General features: G+C 49.9%; 1 protein-coding gene across 1 annotated transcript in view; it reads left to right on the plus strand.

The window, feature by feature from the left end:
- Positions 1-16098, plus strand: part of KIF5B (kinesin family member 5B) — a 205228-nt gene that overhangs the window by 139991 nt on the left and 49139 nt on the right. The window contains 1 exon segment of the mRNA XM_029588587.1: positions 7772-7873. Within this exon segment, the coding sequence (XP_029444447.1) occupies positions 7772-7873 (102 nt within the window).

The following is a 16098-nucleotide window of genomic DNA, read 5'->3' on the forward strand; positions in this document are numbered from 1 at the left end:
AACTGACCGCTCCTGTGCAGACCCTGCGGAGCCACGGCTCTGGCGCAGGACCGGCCCACACCTTCATTCATTAACAAATAGCACGGCAAGATGGAGGGCTGGTCCTGTGCCAGAGTCGCGCCACCACGAGGTCTGCAGCGAAGTACTTTTTTTTTTTTTTTTTTTTTAATAGGCCAGATGAACCTACAGCAAATTTGCTCGGTTGCATTCGCAGCTGGAAATCTTTAATGCTTTCACTGTGAGGAAGTGAATGTAGGTGACGTCACTTGCTCCGCCCCCTCACGTGGCCCGGGCTTGCGCGACACACCGGCACATTGCAGGCAACACAGTAAAGGGTCGCGACACACACTTTGGAAAGCTCTGTACTATACTTAGGGACTTTCGGTTTCAGTTACTTTATTTTCCTCAATTTGTCAGTGATTATTATAACCAACAAATGGAGGAGAAAATCATTGGAGAAAAAGTCATTTCTTCCACTGATTTTTCTGTTTGCTTGGTTATAATAATTTCTGATAGATTCTTGGAGAAAATAAAATAAAAACTGAAAACTAAGATCCCTAAATGCTGCATTTGCAAGGTTTCATTATCAAGTTCCCCAAGTCCAGTCTGAGTCTTAGTGTCTAATCTCTACTGTAGTCAGTCATTCTTTCAGTATTTTTCTCTTGACCACATATGCTTAAAGAAGAAGCTGCACCTACAACACTGGATAGCAAAAGGGCTGTTGCCTTCTGTCTGGAGTGGACTAGAGCTGATAGAAGTTCCACCCATCTTTTTATTTTTTGATCACTACATTCAGGCCTTTCTGGCAAAGAATGCTATATGTAATTGGGTAATAGATTGTATCTTGCATTGTTGTACCCTGGCAGGTCTGACCATAGCTCCATGCCATCAAGACTCTAGTAACATTGGTAGTGAATCTAAGGGCTTGCCACTTGACTAACAAGGCTGCAAAATAGAGTTCATTAGTCATCTAGTCTAGGTGCAGCCTTCTATTGGGATTCAGGTTCAGAAATCTGACCTGCAAGGCCTGTTTGTGAAGTAGAGCCCAGCTCCTTCCCTCTATAAGGCCCATTTCTGTTGATTTTCCAGCTTGTCTTTCCCATCTTTGTTACATGTTTTATGATTGACTAAATAAAAGCCCATTGGTGGTGATTATTTCTTATTTCCCTCTTTTTATTTGAAAACAATCCTAAACTAGGAACTCCCGTCTTTGTGGTTTCTTGCAATTGCTTATGATCAGGAAGAGTGAAATTACATATAATTAGTATTCTCCAAGGACAAGCAGGATGGTAGTCCTCACACATAGGTGACATCATCCAATGGAGCCTGGCACAAAAAAACTTTTGTCAAAGTTTCTAGAAACGTTGACTGGCACACTGAGCATGCCCAGCATGCTGCTAACCACGTGTCCACGCGGGGTCCCTCTTCAGTCTCTTCCTTTCCGCAAAGCTGCTGCCTCGCGGTCATGAGCTCGAGCTTCTTTTTCACAGTTTTCTAAAAATTTACTGTTTTTCCTGCGTCACTTGGATCCCTCATATTTTTCATTGGTTCTGCTCTCCATGACCTAGTTAGTCCTTCGATTATTCATGGTTGATCACTGATGGTTCCATCTTCCAGTGTCCGCCAACCATCGAAAGTGCACAGCGTATTTTTTTCCGATGGCATTAACCTGTTTTCACCAGTGCCCCTGGACTGTCCATCACAGAGCCCCATGAGATCTGCGTCCTCTGCCTGGGGGTGTCTCACAATATCCACTGTTGTGACCTCTGTGTCCAGATGACCCCCAAAGGGCCGTCGGGCATGTCTCTACAAATGGAAAAATTATTCGGCTCCAAAAGACCGGATTATTGTCTGCTTCGGGGACTTCCACCCCACTCGGGAAGGAGGTTCAAATTTCGACCCTGTTGGGGTTGCCGCCACAACTGTTCCCCAGGCCCGAGTCTGGAGCTGGGAACAGACGTAGTCTTTATTATCCCGTTCCCGATCCGGTTCCTCGCTGTCTCCCTCTGTCCCAGGAAAAAACCAAGGGGATCATCGTGAACGGTCGAGGAAACATAGACATTGGTCATCGTCCTCTAAGCCCAGACCACGGGCAGGCATCGGTGCCTCCTCCGAAGTGATCTTGGGCGGAGGAAGTGATTCCCTCTGCCCCTTCCCCCCCCCGAAGCCTCCAGGCGGCCTCCACCGACACCAGTGGATGGTTTGATGCCCCCCAGTTCCCCAGGGGATGTCCCCTGCCCTTAGCTGTTTTGTCCTCTGCTGCCTTTTAGGAGGAGTTAGAGAGGCGCATGCAGTTGGTGATCAGCCAAGCTCTGCAGGGCGTCAAGCCTCTGGTTCCACCGGGACTCGATATGCTGCTCGGTGTTCTCCTGATGCAGCCAGCATCTGTGCCTCAAACCTCTTCATGGCTGAAGGGTGCACCACTGCCATTGGCCCCCATACCAGTGAGCAACTCCTGAGGAGGAAAGGTCATCAGGTTCAATAGCGTTTCGGGGACGCATGGCACTCCGCCACCTACCAGCTCCCCCAGGGCCATCAGGATCAGTCTCTTCGGTACCTCAGATTCCCCCCCCCCCCCCCATGCCGGTGGACTCGGCGCTCCTGTGGCCTCGAGGCCATCAATGCCTCCAGCTCTTTCAGTGCCTTTGAAGCCTAAGCCTCGACTGCCGTTGGGTCTTTGACTCCCCACATCCCTGGAAGGATGCATTAAGGGAGAGGCCCCTTATGTCCCCTGGGAAGGGGAAGTGTCCATGTCATCCACTGAGGAATTGGAGGATCTGCGTTCAGAGTCCTCTCCATCGGAGGATCGGAGAAAGTCTTCCCCAGAGGATCTCTCCTTCATGGCCTTCATAAAAGCCATGGCAGAATCGGTGCCTTTCCAGCTTGTAACAGAGCAGGACACCAGGCACAAGATGCTTGAGATTCTGCAGTTCAAGGATACCCCGAAAGAAATGGGGGGGCAGTGCTAGTCCATGACATCTTCAAGGATCTGGAAGGCCCACCTTTGGGAGCACCCCATCTCTGTGCCATTGGTGAACCAGAAGACAGATGAAGTTTACCTAGTCCAGCCTACCACCGGGTTCGAGTGCTGTTAGCTCCCCCACCAATTGGTGGTGGTAGAGTCAGCCTAGAAGAAGGCAAAGAAGATCCGCACCCATGCCTCAGCTCCCCCAGGGCGGGAGCATAAGACTCTCAATGCCCTTAGATGCCAGGTGTTTCAGGGCACAGTGTTATCTGCCCCAATTGCTTGCTACCAATTTTATATGGGGCAATACTCCAGGAACCTGTGGAAACAGGCCCTTGAATTCAGTGAACAACTACCACAGCAGTTCCAGGAGGATTTCCAAAATATTGTCCAGCAGGGCCTGGAGTGTGATAAGCACAAAGTTCGCACTGCTTATAATGTCTTCGAGACAGCCATGAGAACCACCGCAGCAGGATTTGGCAGACAGCATGGCTTTGTGTCTCAGACTTACACCTTGAAATCCAGGACCGCCTTGCTGACTTGCCATGCACAGGTGAAAATCTGTTTGGAGACAGAATCAAGGAGGCAGTAGCACAACTGAAGGACTATCATGAGATCCTTCAGCAACTGTCAGCTAGTACCTCTGACACCCAGCTGCACAAGCAGCCCCCTTGGCAATATCTGAAATGGCCCTTCTACCGGCCATGCAAATACTACTCACTGGTTTCGAGGGCCAGACCTCAATGACGACCTCTCAGAGCAAGGCCCAGACAGTCTTGGACACCCCAAACAACCACAGGTCCACTGCAGAACCCCTCCATGGGGTTTTGACTGGTGGCCAGGGAGCATGAGCCAGCCCTCACTGCAGGACACCGAACCCCCAGTCGGGGTTCGGCTCTAGCTATTTGTGGACCAATGGAGCTCCATAATATCTGACCTCTGGGTCCTATCCATCGTGCGTCAGGGCTGCAGGTTGCACTTCCAGCGAATTACACCCCGATGGAGGCCGATGGGGTGTTTTGGGTAGAGTTCTCCATCCTTGTTCTGGCTCGGGCGGTTGAACCTGTTCCACCCAGTCAGCACGGCGAGGGGTTCTACGCCACATATTTTCTACTCCCCAAGAAGACGGTGGGACTCCAACCCATTCTGGACCTGAGGGCCTTAAACCATTTCTTGGTGAAGGAGAAGTTCAAAATGGTCTTTCTGGGCATCTTGATCCCCCCTTCTCAAAGCGGGAGACTGGCTCTGCTCCCTAGATCTCAAAGGCACATACGCCTATAACCCCATCTTTTTAGCGGATCGGCAATATCACTGATTCCTGGTTGACTGGAGTCACTACCAGTATTGCATTCTGCCCTTTAGCCTGACATCTGCTTCCCTTGTCTTTACCAAGTACCTAGTGGATGTCTGTGCCTATCTTTGGAGATGGGTATTCATGTCTTCCCATACCTCTATGATTGGCTTATCAAGAGCACTTCAGAACAGGGGGGTACTGAGTGTCCTGCACACCTCGATCCAAATTTTGGAAACCCTGGGATTCCTGATCAACTATCCAAAATCCCATCTTCAACTGTCCTTACAATTGTACTACATTGGGGCTCAACTGGATTCTGCCCAGGCGAAGGCTTTCCTGCCTTGAGACAGGGTGGAGACCCTCGTGGCTTTCGCTCGAACTGTCTCTGCTTGCGCTCTGGTCATGGCACACCAGTTTTTTTTGTTGCTAGGCCACATGGCAGCAACAGTGCATATCACCCTCTTTACTCAGCTGCACGTGCACAGGGCACAGTGGACGCGCCGTTCTCAATGGTGCCAGGCTTCCCAAGACCTGTATGTGCGTGTTCTAATCACCGTAGTGCTACGTCAGTCCCTTCAGTGGTGACTCCCTCTAATTTGGAAAAGGGAGTCCCCCTCTGGAGCCCACAACCCCAGGCTACCCTCATCACAGTCGCGCCTCAGACGGGGTGGGGAGCATATCTGGCGGGTCTCCACACCCAGGGTCTTTGGTCTGCCCAAGAATCACAGTTTCAAATCAATTTCCTGGATCTGTGAGCGATTCAGTACGCACTCCAGGCAATCTGAGAGCAACTCCGGAACAAGTTAGTTCTTGTTCAGACCGACAATCAGGTAGCTATGTGGTATCTGAAAAAACAAGGGGGAACGGGATCCTTCACCTTCTGTCAGGAGGCAGTCCACATTTGGTCGTGGGCTATCGACAATAGCATCTTCCTCAGGGCAGTGTATCCCCCAGGCGTGGACAACCCCCTGGTGGAATTCCTGAGCCGTGCCTTTCATCCTCAAGAGTCGTTCCTCAGTCAACAGGTGGCAAACAGGACCTTTCACTTGTGGTGGACCCCAGACAAAGAATTCTTTGTCTCCCTGGAAAACAGGAAGGTGGACTGCTTTTGCTCCCTAGGCCGGAGGAGCAGTATATCGCTGGCGGATGCCTTCTCGATTCACTGGGGCACCGGGCCACTATACAATTACCCTCCCTTGCCCCTCATCTCGAAAATACTCCAGAAGCTTCAGCAGGATCAGTCCTCCATGATCCTGATCCACCCCCTTTTGGCCATGTCCGGTCTGGTTTCCAACTATATGGGATCTGGCCTTGCACCCCCCAATCCGGTTGGGAACGGCCCCAGACCTAATCACACAAGACCGGAGCAGGCTCCTTCACCCCAAACTATAAGCCCTGGCCCTCACGGCTTGGATGTTAACCAGGTGACTCTGCAGGCCCTTGGCCTTTCGGAAGGGGTATCTCGAGTTATTCTGGAATCCAGGAAGCCTGATACCAGAAAATCTTACAATATGAAGTGGAAGAGCTTTCCATTTGGTGGAGGGATGCGGTCTGGATCCCCTCTTGCTCTCCTCACATGCTCTTAACTATCTGCTTTCCCTTTCAGTCTGGTCTCCAAACCACATTGGTGAGGGTTCACCTCAGCGCTATATAGGGGCTTACCACCGGGGTACGGATGGTACTGCGATCTCTTCTCATCCGCTTTTGCCGGTTTATGATGTGCTTACTTCAATTAAATCCCCCACTCTCTCTCCAGCTGTGTCCTGGGATCTCAACATTGTCCTGTCACAATTCATGAAATCTCCGTTTGAGCCATTGCGATCTTGCGACCTGAAGTACCTCTCTTGGAAGGTCATCTTCTTGGTTGCAGTGACATCGGCTCGCAGGGTCAGCAAACTGCAAGCCCTAGTGTCATACCCTTCTTATACAAATTTTTTTCATGACAAAGTGGTCCTCAAAACACACCCGAAGCTCCTTCCCAAGGTGACTTCAGAGTTTCATCTCAACCAGTCATTTGTTGCTTTCCTTTTTCTCAAGGCCTCACACTCACCGGGGTGAACGGGTTCTGCACACTCTAGATTGCAAGAGAGCGCTGGCTTTTTACTTAGAGCGGACAGCGCCTCACAGCCTCTCCACTTAACCCATTGTCTCCAACAAAAACAGGCTAGGGGTTGCTGTTTCCAAATAGTCTTTATCCCATTGGCTTGCAGATTGCATTGCCTTCTGTTACGCACAAGGGGAGCCTACAGCTCGACAGTTACGTCAAGGCTCATTCTGTACAAGCCATGTCAATCTTGGTAGATCATTTGTGCGCAGTCCCCATTCATGAGATTTGAAAAGCTGTGACCTGGCGTTCCTTCCACACCTTCGCCACTCGTCTGAACAAGGATGGCTGACAGGACAGTCAATTCAATCAATCCGTCCTCCATAAACTCTTCCAGCCATGAAAGCCCAGCTCTTCCTCTGTAGACCCTGTCCTTGGGTGCAGGCCTGCTCCTATAGTTGTTGCAGCTCTAGTTGTTGTGCACGTTGGCACGGTTCCCTGCTGTACATGTTCGGAGCAGCCTAGAGCTACTTAATCACCCATGTGAGGACTACCATCTTGCTTGTCCTTGGAGAAAGCAGAGTTGCTTACCTGTAACAGGTGTTCTCCAAGGACAGCAGGATGTTAGTCCTCACAAAAACCAATCCGCCACCCCACGGAGTTGGGTTTCTCTCGGTTTGTTTTATTTTTCGCAAACTCTTAAGACTGAAGAGTGTCCCCATGTGGACATGTGGTTAGCGGCATGCTGGGCATGCTCGGTGTGCCAGTCAAAGTTTCCAGTGCTGGGCTCCATCGGATGATGTCACCCATGTATGAGGACTAACATCCTGCTGTCCTTGGAGAACACCTGTTACAGATAAGCAACTCTGCTTTCTTTGATAACAGTACATTGAACCATAGAACCCATCCACCTTTCTGTTGGAAGGAGTTGTCTGTAGTTAATGTGCTTTCAGCTTGGTTGTCAGCAAACTTAAGAGGAGCAGGTCTGGTAGCACATGGAAAACCCACACATCTCAGAAGCTTTCCAGGAAACTGGAAAAATCTTCTGAGCTGACATGGGACAGGACCACTAAACCCATTTATGTTCATTACACTGCTGTTGTCAGAGAGCGTCAATTACAAGCAAGTAATTTTGCTTTATACTAGAAATAATTTTTCAGAGCTAAGTGCTAATCTCTAAAATTTGACTTCAAAATTGAGATCCTTTTCCTAGAGAGAGAATGCAAACTACAAAGTCCTCATTTCTAAACGAGCTGTTTTCACATTTCAAGTTTAAAGATTTTTTTGGTCCTTATCAGTTGCATAAAAGAAAGCTGTTAACAGAACTGAATTTTATTGCCTATCTTAACATCTGCTGTTGCGATGCTATTTAGCTACTTCCTTAAATTGTTTTATTTGTTTACAAATTCTATAAAGATTGAGAGCTGATATTTTCCAGTGCACCCATATTTTTCTTTTATTACTCAAGCCAAAATCAGAAGATGATGCTTGAACAGGAACGTCTTAGGGTTGAACATGAAAAGTTGAAAACCACAGACCAGGAGAAAAGCAGAAAACTGCATGAGCTCACGTGAGTATATTGTTCATTGAGGCTTAAGTATAGAATTGACTTAATTATGTTCTGATTTTGCAACTCTTATGGAATAGATCATATCTGATGGTGGGTTTGGATTTACATGCAGCATACTTATAAGTAGAATTTAAATTGATGCTGCATCAACATAAAAACAGACTTTTGCTATTTCACAAGTGTTAAGAGGTATTAATTGAATACTATGAAACGCTAGTCGCTTACAGTCACAGTAAAATGCATTGATAGTAATAGAAAAAATGATGGCATGGTAATTATGAGCAAAAAGACATGTTCTTATATTCAGAAATACATAGAGATGGCCAGGGCTTAATTTGTGGACGAATGACCTGAATCAGTGTTCCTCCACTTATTTTTCAGACTTAAGAGGCAGAGCAGCAGGTGTATTCTGCTCCAGCCCCTCTGCTCCAGGTAGCCTACAGGGAAGAAGAGGGAAGGGGGTAAGCCTGGAACAGATAAAGCATAGAACAATCACTGTGCCCCCTAATCCTGCCCTGCCTTTCTATTCTGCAGGGAAGGGGGGCAGGGGGTGCTGTGATCCTGAAGCAGTGCAAAGAATAGACACACAGCACCCAGTTGTTGAATGAGCACAAGTTTGAAACTTGTGAGCAGGACTGCCAATAATCAAGACTTCAATCTTGGCCTTGATGACTGGAGGTTCCCTGTACGTACCAGGATCAGTCCAGACAGTGGGTTATCTCCCCCTTCCAGCAGATGGAGTCAAATAGAACTTTGAAGGATGCTTCCTTATAAGGTAGTGCACCCTCTACTAATCCTCTATATTCTCTTGACTGCAGCAGATGACAGTGGTGGCTTTCGTTCCCCACTGAGATGACTAGAAAGCTATTTTAGGAATTTTCTCTATTTTCCTCAGCTTTCCTTTCTTTTGGATGGATCAAGTCTAATTTAAAAAAAAAAATCTTTGAATTTTGAATTTTCTGAGGGAATTATTTGGAGAGCTTTCCTGTAGCCTTCGCTCCTGTTTTAGTGGGAGCATTCTATTACTTGCAGGCAGTACTATTTGCAGCTCTCCCCACCCCTCCCATCTGTTGTTGGGGTAAGTTTGTTTTTATTTCCTTTTGACAGGTTATTTCCTCTCTTCCTCTCTCCGGGGTGCAAGTCGGTGGTGCCGACCTCTCCCCCTGTGGCTGCTATCCGACCCGCTGCCCCTGAGACGCAGTTTTCCTTGGGGCAGCCAGCACAGAGAGGCGTTATTCCTCTGTGCCTCTATCTGTGGGTCACTGAGGGATAGAGAGAGAACAGGACTGAAGCGGAGGCTATTACCCGCTTCTTACAGCCACGAACCAGGTGATCGTGAGGAAGAACAGGCTGAAGCAGAGGTTTTTCCTGCTTCCCGCAGCTTTAAACCTTGCCTGTTTCTCGCGTTAAGAACAGCTGATTCCCTCGCAGCTCTGTCGGGGTTTCCCATGCCTCGTTCGTCCAGGTGCTGCGCTTGTGGAGAGCCCGGGTCGAGGCTCTCCCGCAAGGGGATTTGCACAGCTTGCCTCCCTGGTGGGGAGGGACTCTCTCAACCGCCGGGCTGCTCTGGTTCTTGTCTTCTGGCGTGCCTCGACGCTCAGGGGCCGGCCCCGATCCCGCTGACCGCGGGAACGGCAGCTATTTTGTCTCCAGACTCGGCTGCTCTGGCGCTAACAGGAGAAGAGCAGGATGCTCCTTTTTCATCTCAGCCGCCGGTTTTGACACCCATTCCATCTCTGGAGCCTTTTCCTCCGTCAGGGGATCTTCCCACTCTTCCTCCATGGGGGCCACCTCCGGTTTCCACGGATTTTGTTCTCCTGCTTCACAATGCTTACCTGGCCAGAATGGGCCAGCACCAGGAATTTTTGGTGGGACCTCCTCCTCCTAAGGTACCCAGAATAGCTGATTCCACTGAGGTCTTGGGAAATGCCCAGAGGAGTGCCCAAGGGTCAGCGGTCCCGGGACCAGGGATACCTCCGACCACCTCAAGCACTCCGAGGGTCCGTTTGGTCCACCCCTCGGGGGGGGGGGAGGGGGTCTGTTCCTCTGCAGGACCTGGATCCGGATGAACCTTCAGCTACGGCTCAATTGGAAGGGGATGATCCTAGAGTCCTGTGGATCTTCCAGAGGGATGAGCTGGACCCCCTCATTCCACATATCCTACAGGAATTGGACATTGAGGCCCCTCAGGACCCGCCTGAGCCTAATCCACCAGCGAAGAAAGGGGACCCCCTTCTGGCTGGTCTACGTCTGCCGTGTAGGTCCTTTCCTTCCCATCCCACATTCCTTCAACTGTTATCCAGGGAATGGGATTCTCCGGAGACCTCACTCAAGGTCGACAGAGCCATAGATAAGCTATATCCTCTCCCGGAAGATTTCCTGGAGCTTCTTAAGGTTCCCAAAGTAGATTCTGCAGTCTCAGCAGTGATAAAAAGAACTACCATTCCAGTAACGGGTGGTGCAGCCTTGCGAGATCTTCAAGATCGAAAGCTGGAAGTTTATCTTAAGAGTTTTTGAGGTGTCCGCCCTGGGGGTCAGGGCGGCCATTTGTAGTTCCCTCGTTCAGCGTGCAGGTCTCTGCTGGCTTCAACAGCTGCTCAGCTCCCAGGAGTTGCCTCCTGAGGAAGCACTTCAGACAGACCACCTGGAGGCCATCATAGCATATGGAGCAGGCGCTCTGTATGAAATTCTGAGAGTATTGGCCAGATCTATGGTTTCTGCAGTCTCGGCTAGACGCCTCCTCTGGCTTTGCAACTGGTCGGCGGATTCTTCTTCCAAGTTGCAGCTGGGATCCCTACCCTTCAAGGGCAAGCTACTATTTGGGGAGGATCTGGACCAGATTATCAAGTCCCTCGGAGAGAATAAGGTACACAAAACTGCCAGAGGATCACCCTCGTTCTTCTAGGTCTTTTAATTCCACTAGAAGCCAATTCAGGAATCAACGTCGTTTCCGCCAGGCAAGGACTGCAGCTCCTCGTCAGCTATCCTCTCGATCTCAATCCTGGACTCAGTCCTTTTGTGCCCGAAGACAGCCCCGCTCTGGTCCGGCCCAGGGGACGTCCTCCAAGTCTTCACAATGAAGCTATGCTGGCCTACTCCCCGATCACCAGGATAGGAGGACGTCTCTCCCTTTTCTACGAGGAGTGGGTCAACATCACGTCAGATCAGTGGGTCCTGGATATTCTAAGACACGGCTACGTGTTAGAATTTGCTCGGTTGCTAAGAGACAGGTTCCTCTTCTCTCCATGTGGCCCAGTCCAGAAGCAACTCATAGTCCGGCAGACACTCGACAGGCTTCATCAGGTGTCTCTTCCCCCCCCACCCCCCCGGAAGTAGGCAGGGGATATTATTCGGTATACTTCGTAGTCTCTGAGAAGGAAGGTTCCTTCCGCCCGATCTTGGATCTCAAGATGGTCAACAGGGCTTTCAAGATTCCCCAGTTTTGGATGGAAACCTTGCGCTCCGTAATAGCAGCAGTATACTCCGGAGAACTTTTGGCCTCCCTGGATCTGATGGAAGCTTAACTACACATTCCCATCCTCCAAGCGCACCAGCGTTTTCTGCGATTCAAGATTCTGAGACAGCATTTCCAGGTCCAGGCTCTACCCTTTGGTCTTGCGACCACTCCTCGAACCTTCATGAAGGTGATGATAGTATTAGCTGTCGCTCTCCGGAGGGAGGGAGTCTTGGTGCACCCATACCTGGACGACTGACTCATTCGGGCAAAGTCCTCAGCCCAGTGCCACTGGGCAGTCAACAAGGTGTTGACACTTCTTCACTCCCTCGGTTGGGTGGTCAACTTCGCCAAGAGCAACCTTTCTCCATCTCAGTCTCTGGACTTCCTGGGGGCGCATTTCGACACAGAGCTGGGCAAGGTGTCTCTGCCCCCGAACAGGGCTCATAGCTCACATACAGCGATTCATCGATTTCTCGCTTCTAACGGCGTGGGATTACCTCCAGGTCCTGGGATCCATGGCTTCCACCATTGATCTGGTCCCCTGGGTGTTTGCACATGTGTGTCCCTTACAGCACGCCTTGCTCTCCTGCTGGAAGCCGGTGTCTCGGGACTTCCACGCTATCCTTCCTTTCCCGCAGGGAGCCAAGGACAGTCTCTCGTGGTGGTTCAACCTGTCTCATCTTCTCCAGGGTGTTCCTTTGGACATCCCGAAATGGGTAATCGTCACGATGGACGCCTGTCTCTCTGGCTGGGGAGCGGTGTGTCAGATAAGTTCTGTGCAAGGGAAGTGGACGCCGTCCCAAGTAACTTGGCTGATCAATCGCTTGGAGACCAGAGCAGTGCGTCTGGCATTGAAACGCTTCCTACCTCTTGTCCATCGTGCAGTCCGAATAGTCTCAGACAGTGCGACCATTGTGGCCTATATCAATCGCCAAGGGGGCACGAGGAACCGGCATGTCTCTCGGGAGACAGACAGGTTGTTGGCGTGGGCGGAGACTCATCTCTCCCGCCTAGCGGCTTCCCACATCGCAGGCGTAGACAACGTTCAAGCCGACTTTCTCAGTCAACATCTAGATCCCGGAGAGTGGGAAATCTGAGGAGACTGTGAATCTCCTGTTCCACAGATGGGGGACCCCCTATCTGTCTTGCGACATGGCTTTTGAGAGGCACCAGCTGAGACGGCGTGGATACCCAGCGGTCGTTATCTCGTCCTTCCTCAAGGCTAGAAAGACGTCTACCTCCATCTCCTATATCAGGGTATGAAAAGTTTTTGAGAACTGGTGTGCCTTCATACCTGTGTCGCCACGGACCACCTCGGTGGCTCAGATGCTATCTTTTCTTCAACAGGGACTGGACAAGGGTCTGGCCTACAACTCGCTGAGTGTGCAAGTCTTTGCCCTAGGCTCTCTACTTCATCAACGAGAGGGAACTTCCCTCTCCTCTCACCCGGATATCATCCGATTCCTCAGGGGGAGTGAAGCACGTGAAACCCCCGGTCCACGCTCTTTATCCTTCGTGGAGTCTCAATCTCGTTCTCCGAATCTTGGTTGGTCCACCCTTTGAACTCGTGCGTTCCGCGACCCTCAAGGATATCACTCTCAAGACTGCTTTCCTGGTAGCTATCTGTTCTGCCCGCAGAATCTTGGAGCTTCAAGCACTCTCGTGCAGAGAGCCCTACCTTTGTTTTACGGATTCGGGAGTTTCCTTGCGCACTGTGCCTGCTTTTCTGCCCAAGGTGGTTTCCGAGTTCCACTTGAATCAGACTGTAGAGCTTCCGTCCTTCTCAGCGGACACATCGGTGGATCTACGCAAGCTAGATGTCAAGCGTATCCTCATTCGCTATCTGGAAGTCACTAATGATTTTCGCTTGTCGGACCATCTTTTTGTTCTCTGGCATGGTCTGAGGAAGGGGGCCAAGGCGTCAAACTACCATTGCTCGCTGGCTGAAGGAGGCGATCTCGGTGGCCTACATTGGAGCGGATCGACAACCTCCGGCGGGTGTCAAGGCCCATTCTCTTCGAGCTCAGGCTGTTTCCTGGGCAGAGATTTGTCGAGTGGCAAATTGGAAATCGTTAGATACCTTTGCTCATCATTATTGTCTACACATACAGTCACCTACTTTTGGTTCCTTTGGCTCTAGGGTCATTCGAGCAGGGCTTTCCGGGGCCCACCCTACGTAGGGAAGCTTTGGTACATCCCACTGTCTAGACTGACCCTGGTACGTACAGGGAAAAGAAAATTATTCCTTACTTGCTAATTTTCGTTCCTGTAGTACCAAGGATCAGTCCAGACGCCCTCCCTGACTGTTTTATTGGGTTTGGGATTGCCTCTGCTCAAATTGTTCTTCAGTGCCTTTTTTCCTTTGGCTGGTTAATGGTTCATTTTGCAAGTTTGTTGTTTGACACTGTTTTGTGCCTGTTGCACACTGTTATTTGTTACTTAATTCTATTGTTCTTTCCATCCTGATTTTTCTCTTTGCTTTGATATACTCCATACTGAGGATTAGTAGAGGGTGCATTACCTTATAAGGAAGCATCCTTCAAAGTTCTAATTGACTCCATCTGCTGGAAAGGGGAGATAACCCACTGTCTGGACTGATCCTTGGTACTACAGGAATGAAAATTAGCAGGTAAGGAATAATTTTCTTTTCTAATGTCTCTATTTAAATTAATTGTAATCTGCCTTGAAGACCACGTTTGGGATAAGACAGAATATCAATCCTTAATTTCTGGTAGAATAACCCAAAATGGACAACCTGCCACCTTTTTTTCCAGGACCCAGTGAAGTAGAGCAGAGTTGGCGGTATAAATCAATTGTGGCTCCCGTGCAGAAATGCAATGTGAAGAAAGTATTTGCATTTCCTGTCATACACCAGATCAGTCCAGTCAAGTAGGTTTTGCATCTTTTCCAGCAGATGGAGGCAGAGATTAAAACATTTCAGGCACTGCTACGTAACCGAGAGTGCCACCTGCAGTCCCTCAGTATTTCTCTGTCTCCAGCAGATGGTAGAGGTGCAAACCTGCAGTCCGACAGAAGTTAAAAAATAAAATAAAATAAAGTTAGAGTAGGAAAGAAGACAATTTAGAAGAACACATGCTCCCTACAGTGTTAGGCACCTTTGTGGGCCATCCCTCAGGGAGAACCAGGCAAGCAGCGGATTGGTGATCACTATCTGATCTCTGCCCATGACATCTGGAGGGACTGATAGCCAGAGGACTGGCTTCTTCCAAGGTTTCCTCTCCCAAGTCGTCCAGATTCAGGGAAGGTTTTCTTTTTTGAGGGATTCTTTGGCTCAGGAGTGCTGTATCTTTAGGTTAAATCAGCGACCTGAAGGAATGGATGGCTGGTGTGTGTTCAGCGAGAGTTGATAGCGCCATGGGGAACATGAATAATTGGTCCTCCATACTACCGAGGCTTCGGTGCTTTGCAGGGAGGGCGACTCGTGCTGACGGTAGAGCTTTTTTGACACGCAACGCTACAGGCCTGCTTATTTGTGCGGTTCTCCAGCCACGTGCTAGTTGTTAATGGTGCTGACTTCTCAGCGCATGGGATATTGCAAGGCTTGTGGGGCGCATTCCAGGTGGCTTAATTCGGCTGCACTCTGCAAGGACTGTGCATCCGGGGGAAAGGGATCTTTCACAGAGGCGCCCAGCAGGAAACAAGTCACCAGATCGGCAGGGCCTGCAGCAGAGGATCCTGGGGAAAAATCAGGCTGCAATATAGTGTTCTGAGGCACACGAGAGAAAACAGGCTGTTTCCAGGATGTCCATGGACTCCCCTCCTCCACTTTCTCCCATGGTGACATCGGAGTACCAGGATGGGGAGGGGGAATCTGATGGAAACGTGCAGGCTAAGGAATCCATGAATATGGGAGATATTTTTCCAGATTGTATCCTGCTCCTTCACAAGCCCTATTTGGCTAGGAAGGAAGCAAGAGGGAAGCGGCATCTGGACCAGCAGCTGCACCACCCTTCCAAGAGGGTAAAGGTGGCCCCAGCTAGGAGGTTTTGGGGTTTGCTCAGGCGCCTGGGCCTTGGATGGTTTTCAATACAGGGCGAGAGCAATTGTAGCAATGTCGCCGACTCTGATGACCTACAGGAGGATCCGGTGGTAAGGGTAAAGGTCTCATGGTTGGCAATCCAGATACGGATCCAGAAGCTAACAAGGACATCCCTGACCCAGAGGAGATTCCGGCATCAGAAGGAGGTTACCCAAGGATTGTCCATTTGTTCAGGAAGGAGGAGTTGTGATCTTTTATTCTGCAAATCCTGGATGAATTGGGGATTAAGGTCACCTAAGAAGACTCAAGGGATGTACCTGGTTCTGGATGGACTATGGGGTCCACCAAAGGCTTGTCCATTGCCAAGAAGGTGAAGAAGTTAGTTAGGAGTGGGATTCTCCTGAGGCAGGCCTCAAAGTTGTCAGGGCAATGGCAAAGTTATACCCTTGAACAGAAAAGATCTTGGACCTGTTGGGGATTCCCAAAGTTGATGCTGTGGTCTCGGCGGTAACCAAAAGGATGACCAACCCAGTGATGGGGGTTGGCCGTGCAGAGGGATGTGCAGAATCGTAAACTAGAGATTCAGTTAAAAAAGTTTTGACCTGCTGGGGAGGAGTCAAGATGGCGGCACAGTGAGTCGTGAGTGCGAGTGGCTTCAGCTTGGTTTCAGAAAAATTGTTTTCCTTACTGAAATGCCCCCTAAGCGAAAGTGCAAGGTGCGGGTATATCACTGTTTCCCTCCATTCTCCTGGAAATCACTGGTTTTAT

Source organism: Rhinatrema bivittatum, chromosome 2 (assembly GCF_901001135.1).
Source record: "Rhinatrema bivittatum chromosome 2, aRhiBiv1.1, whole genome shotgun sequence".
In the NCBI taxonomy this organism is placed as follows: Eukaryota; Metazoa; Chordata; class Amphibia; order Gymnophiona; family Rhinatrematidae; genus Rhinatrema; species Rhinatrema bivittatum.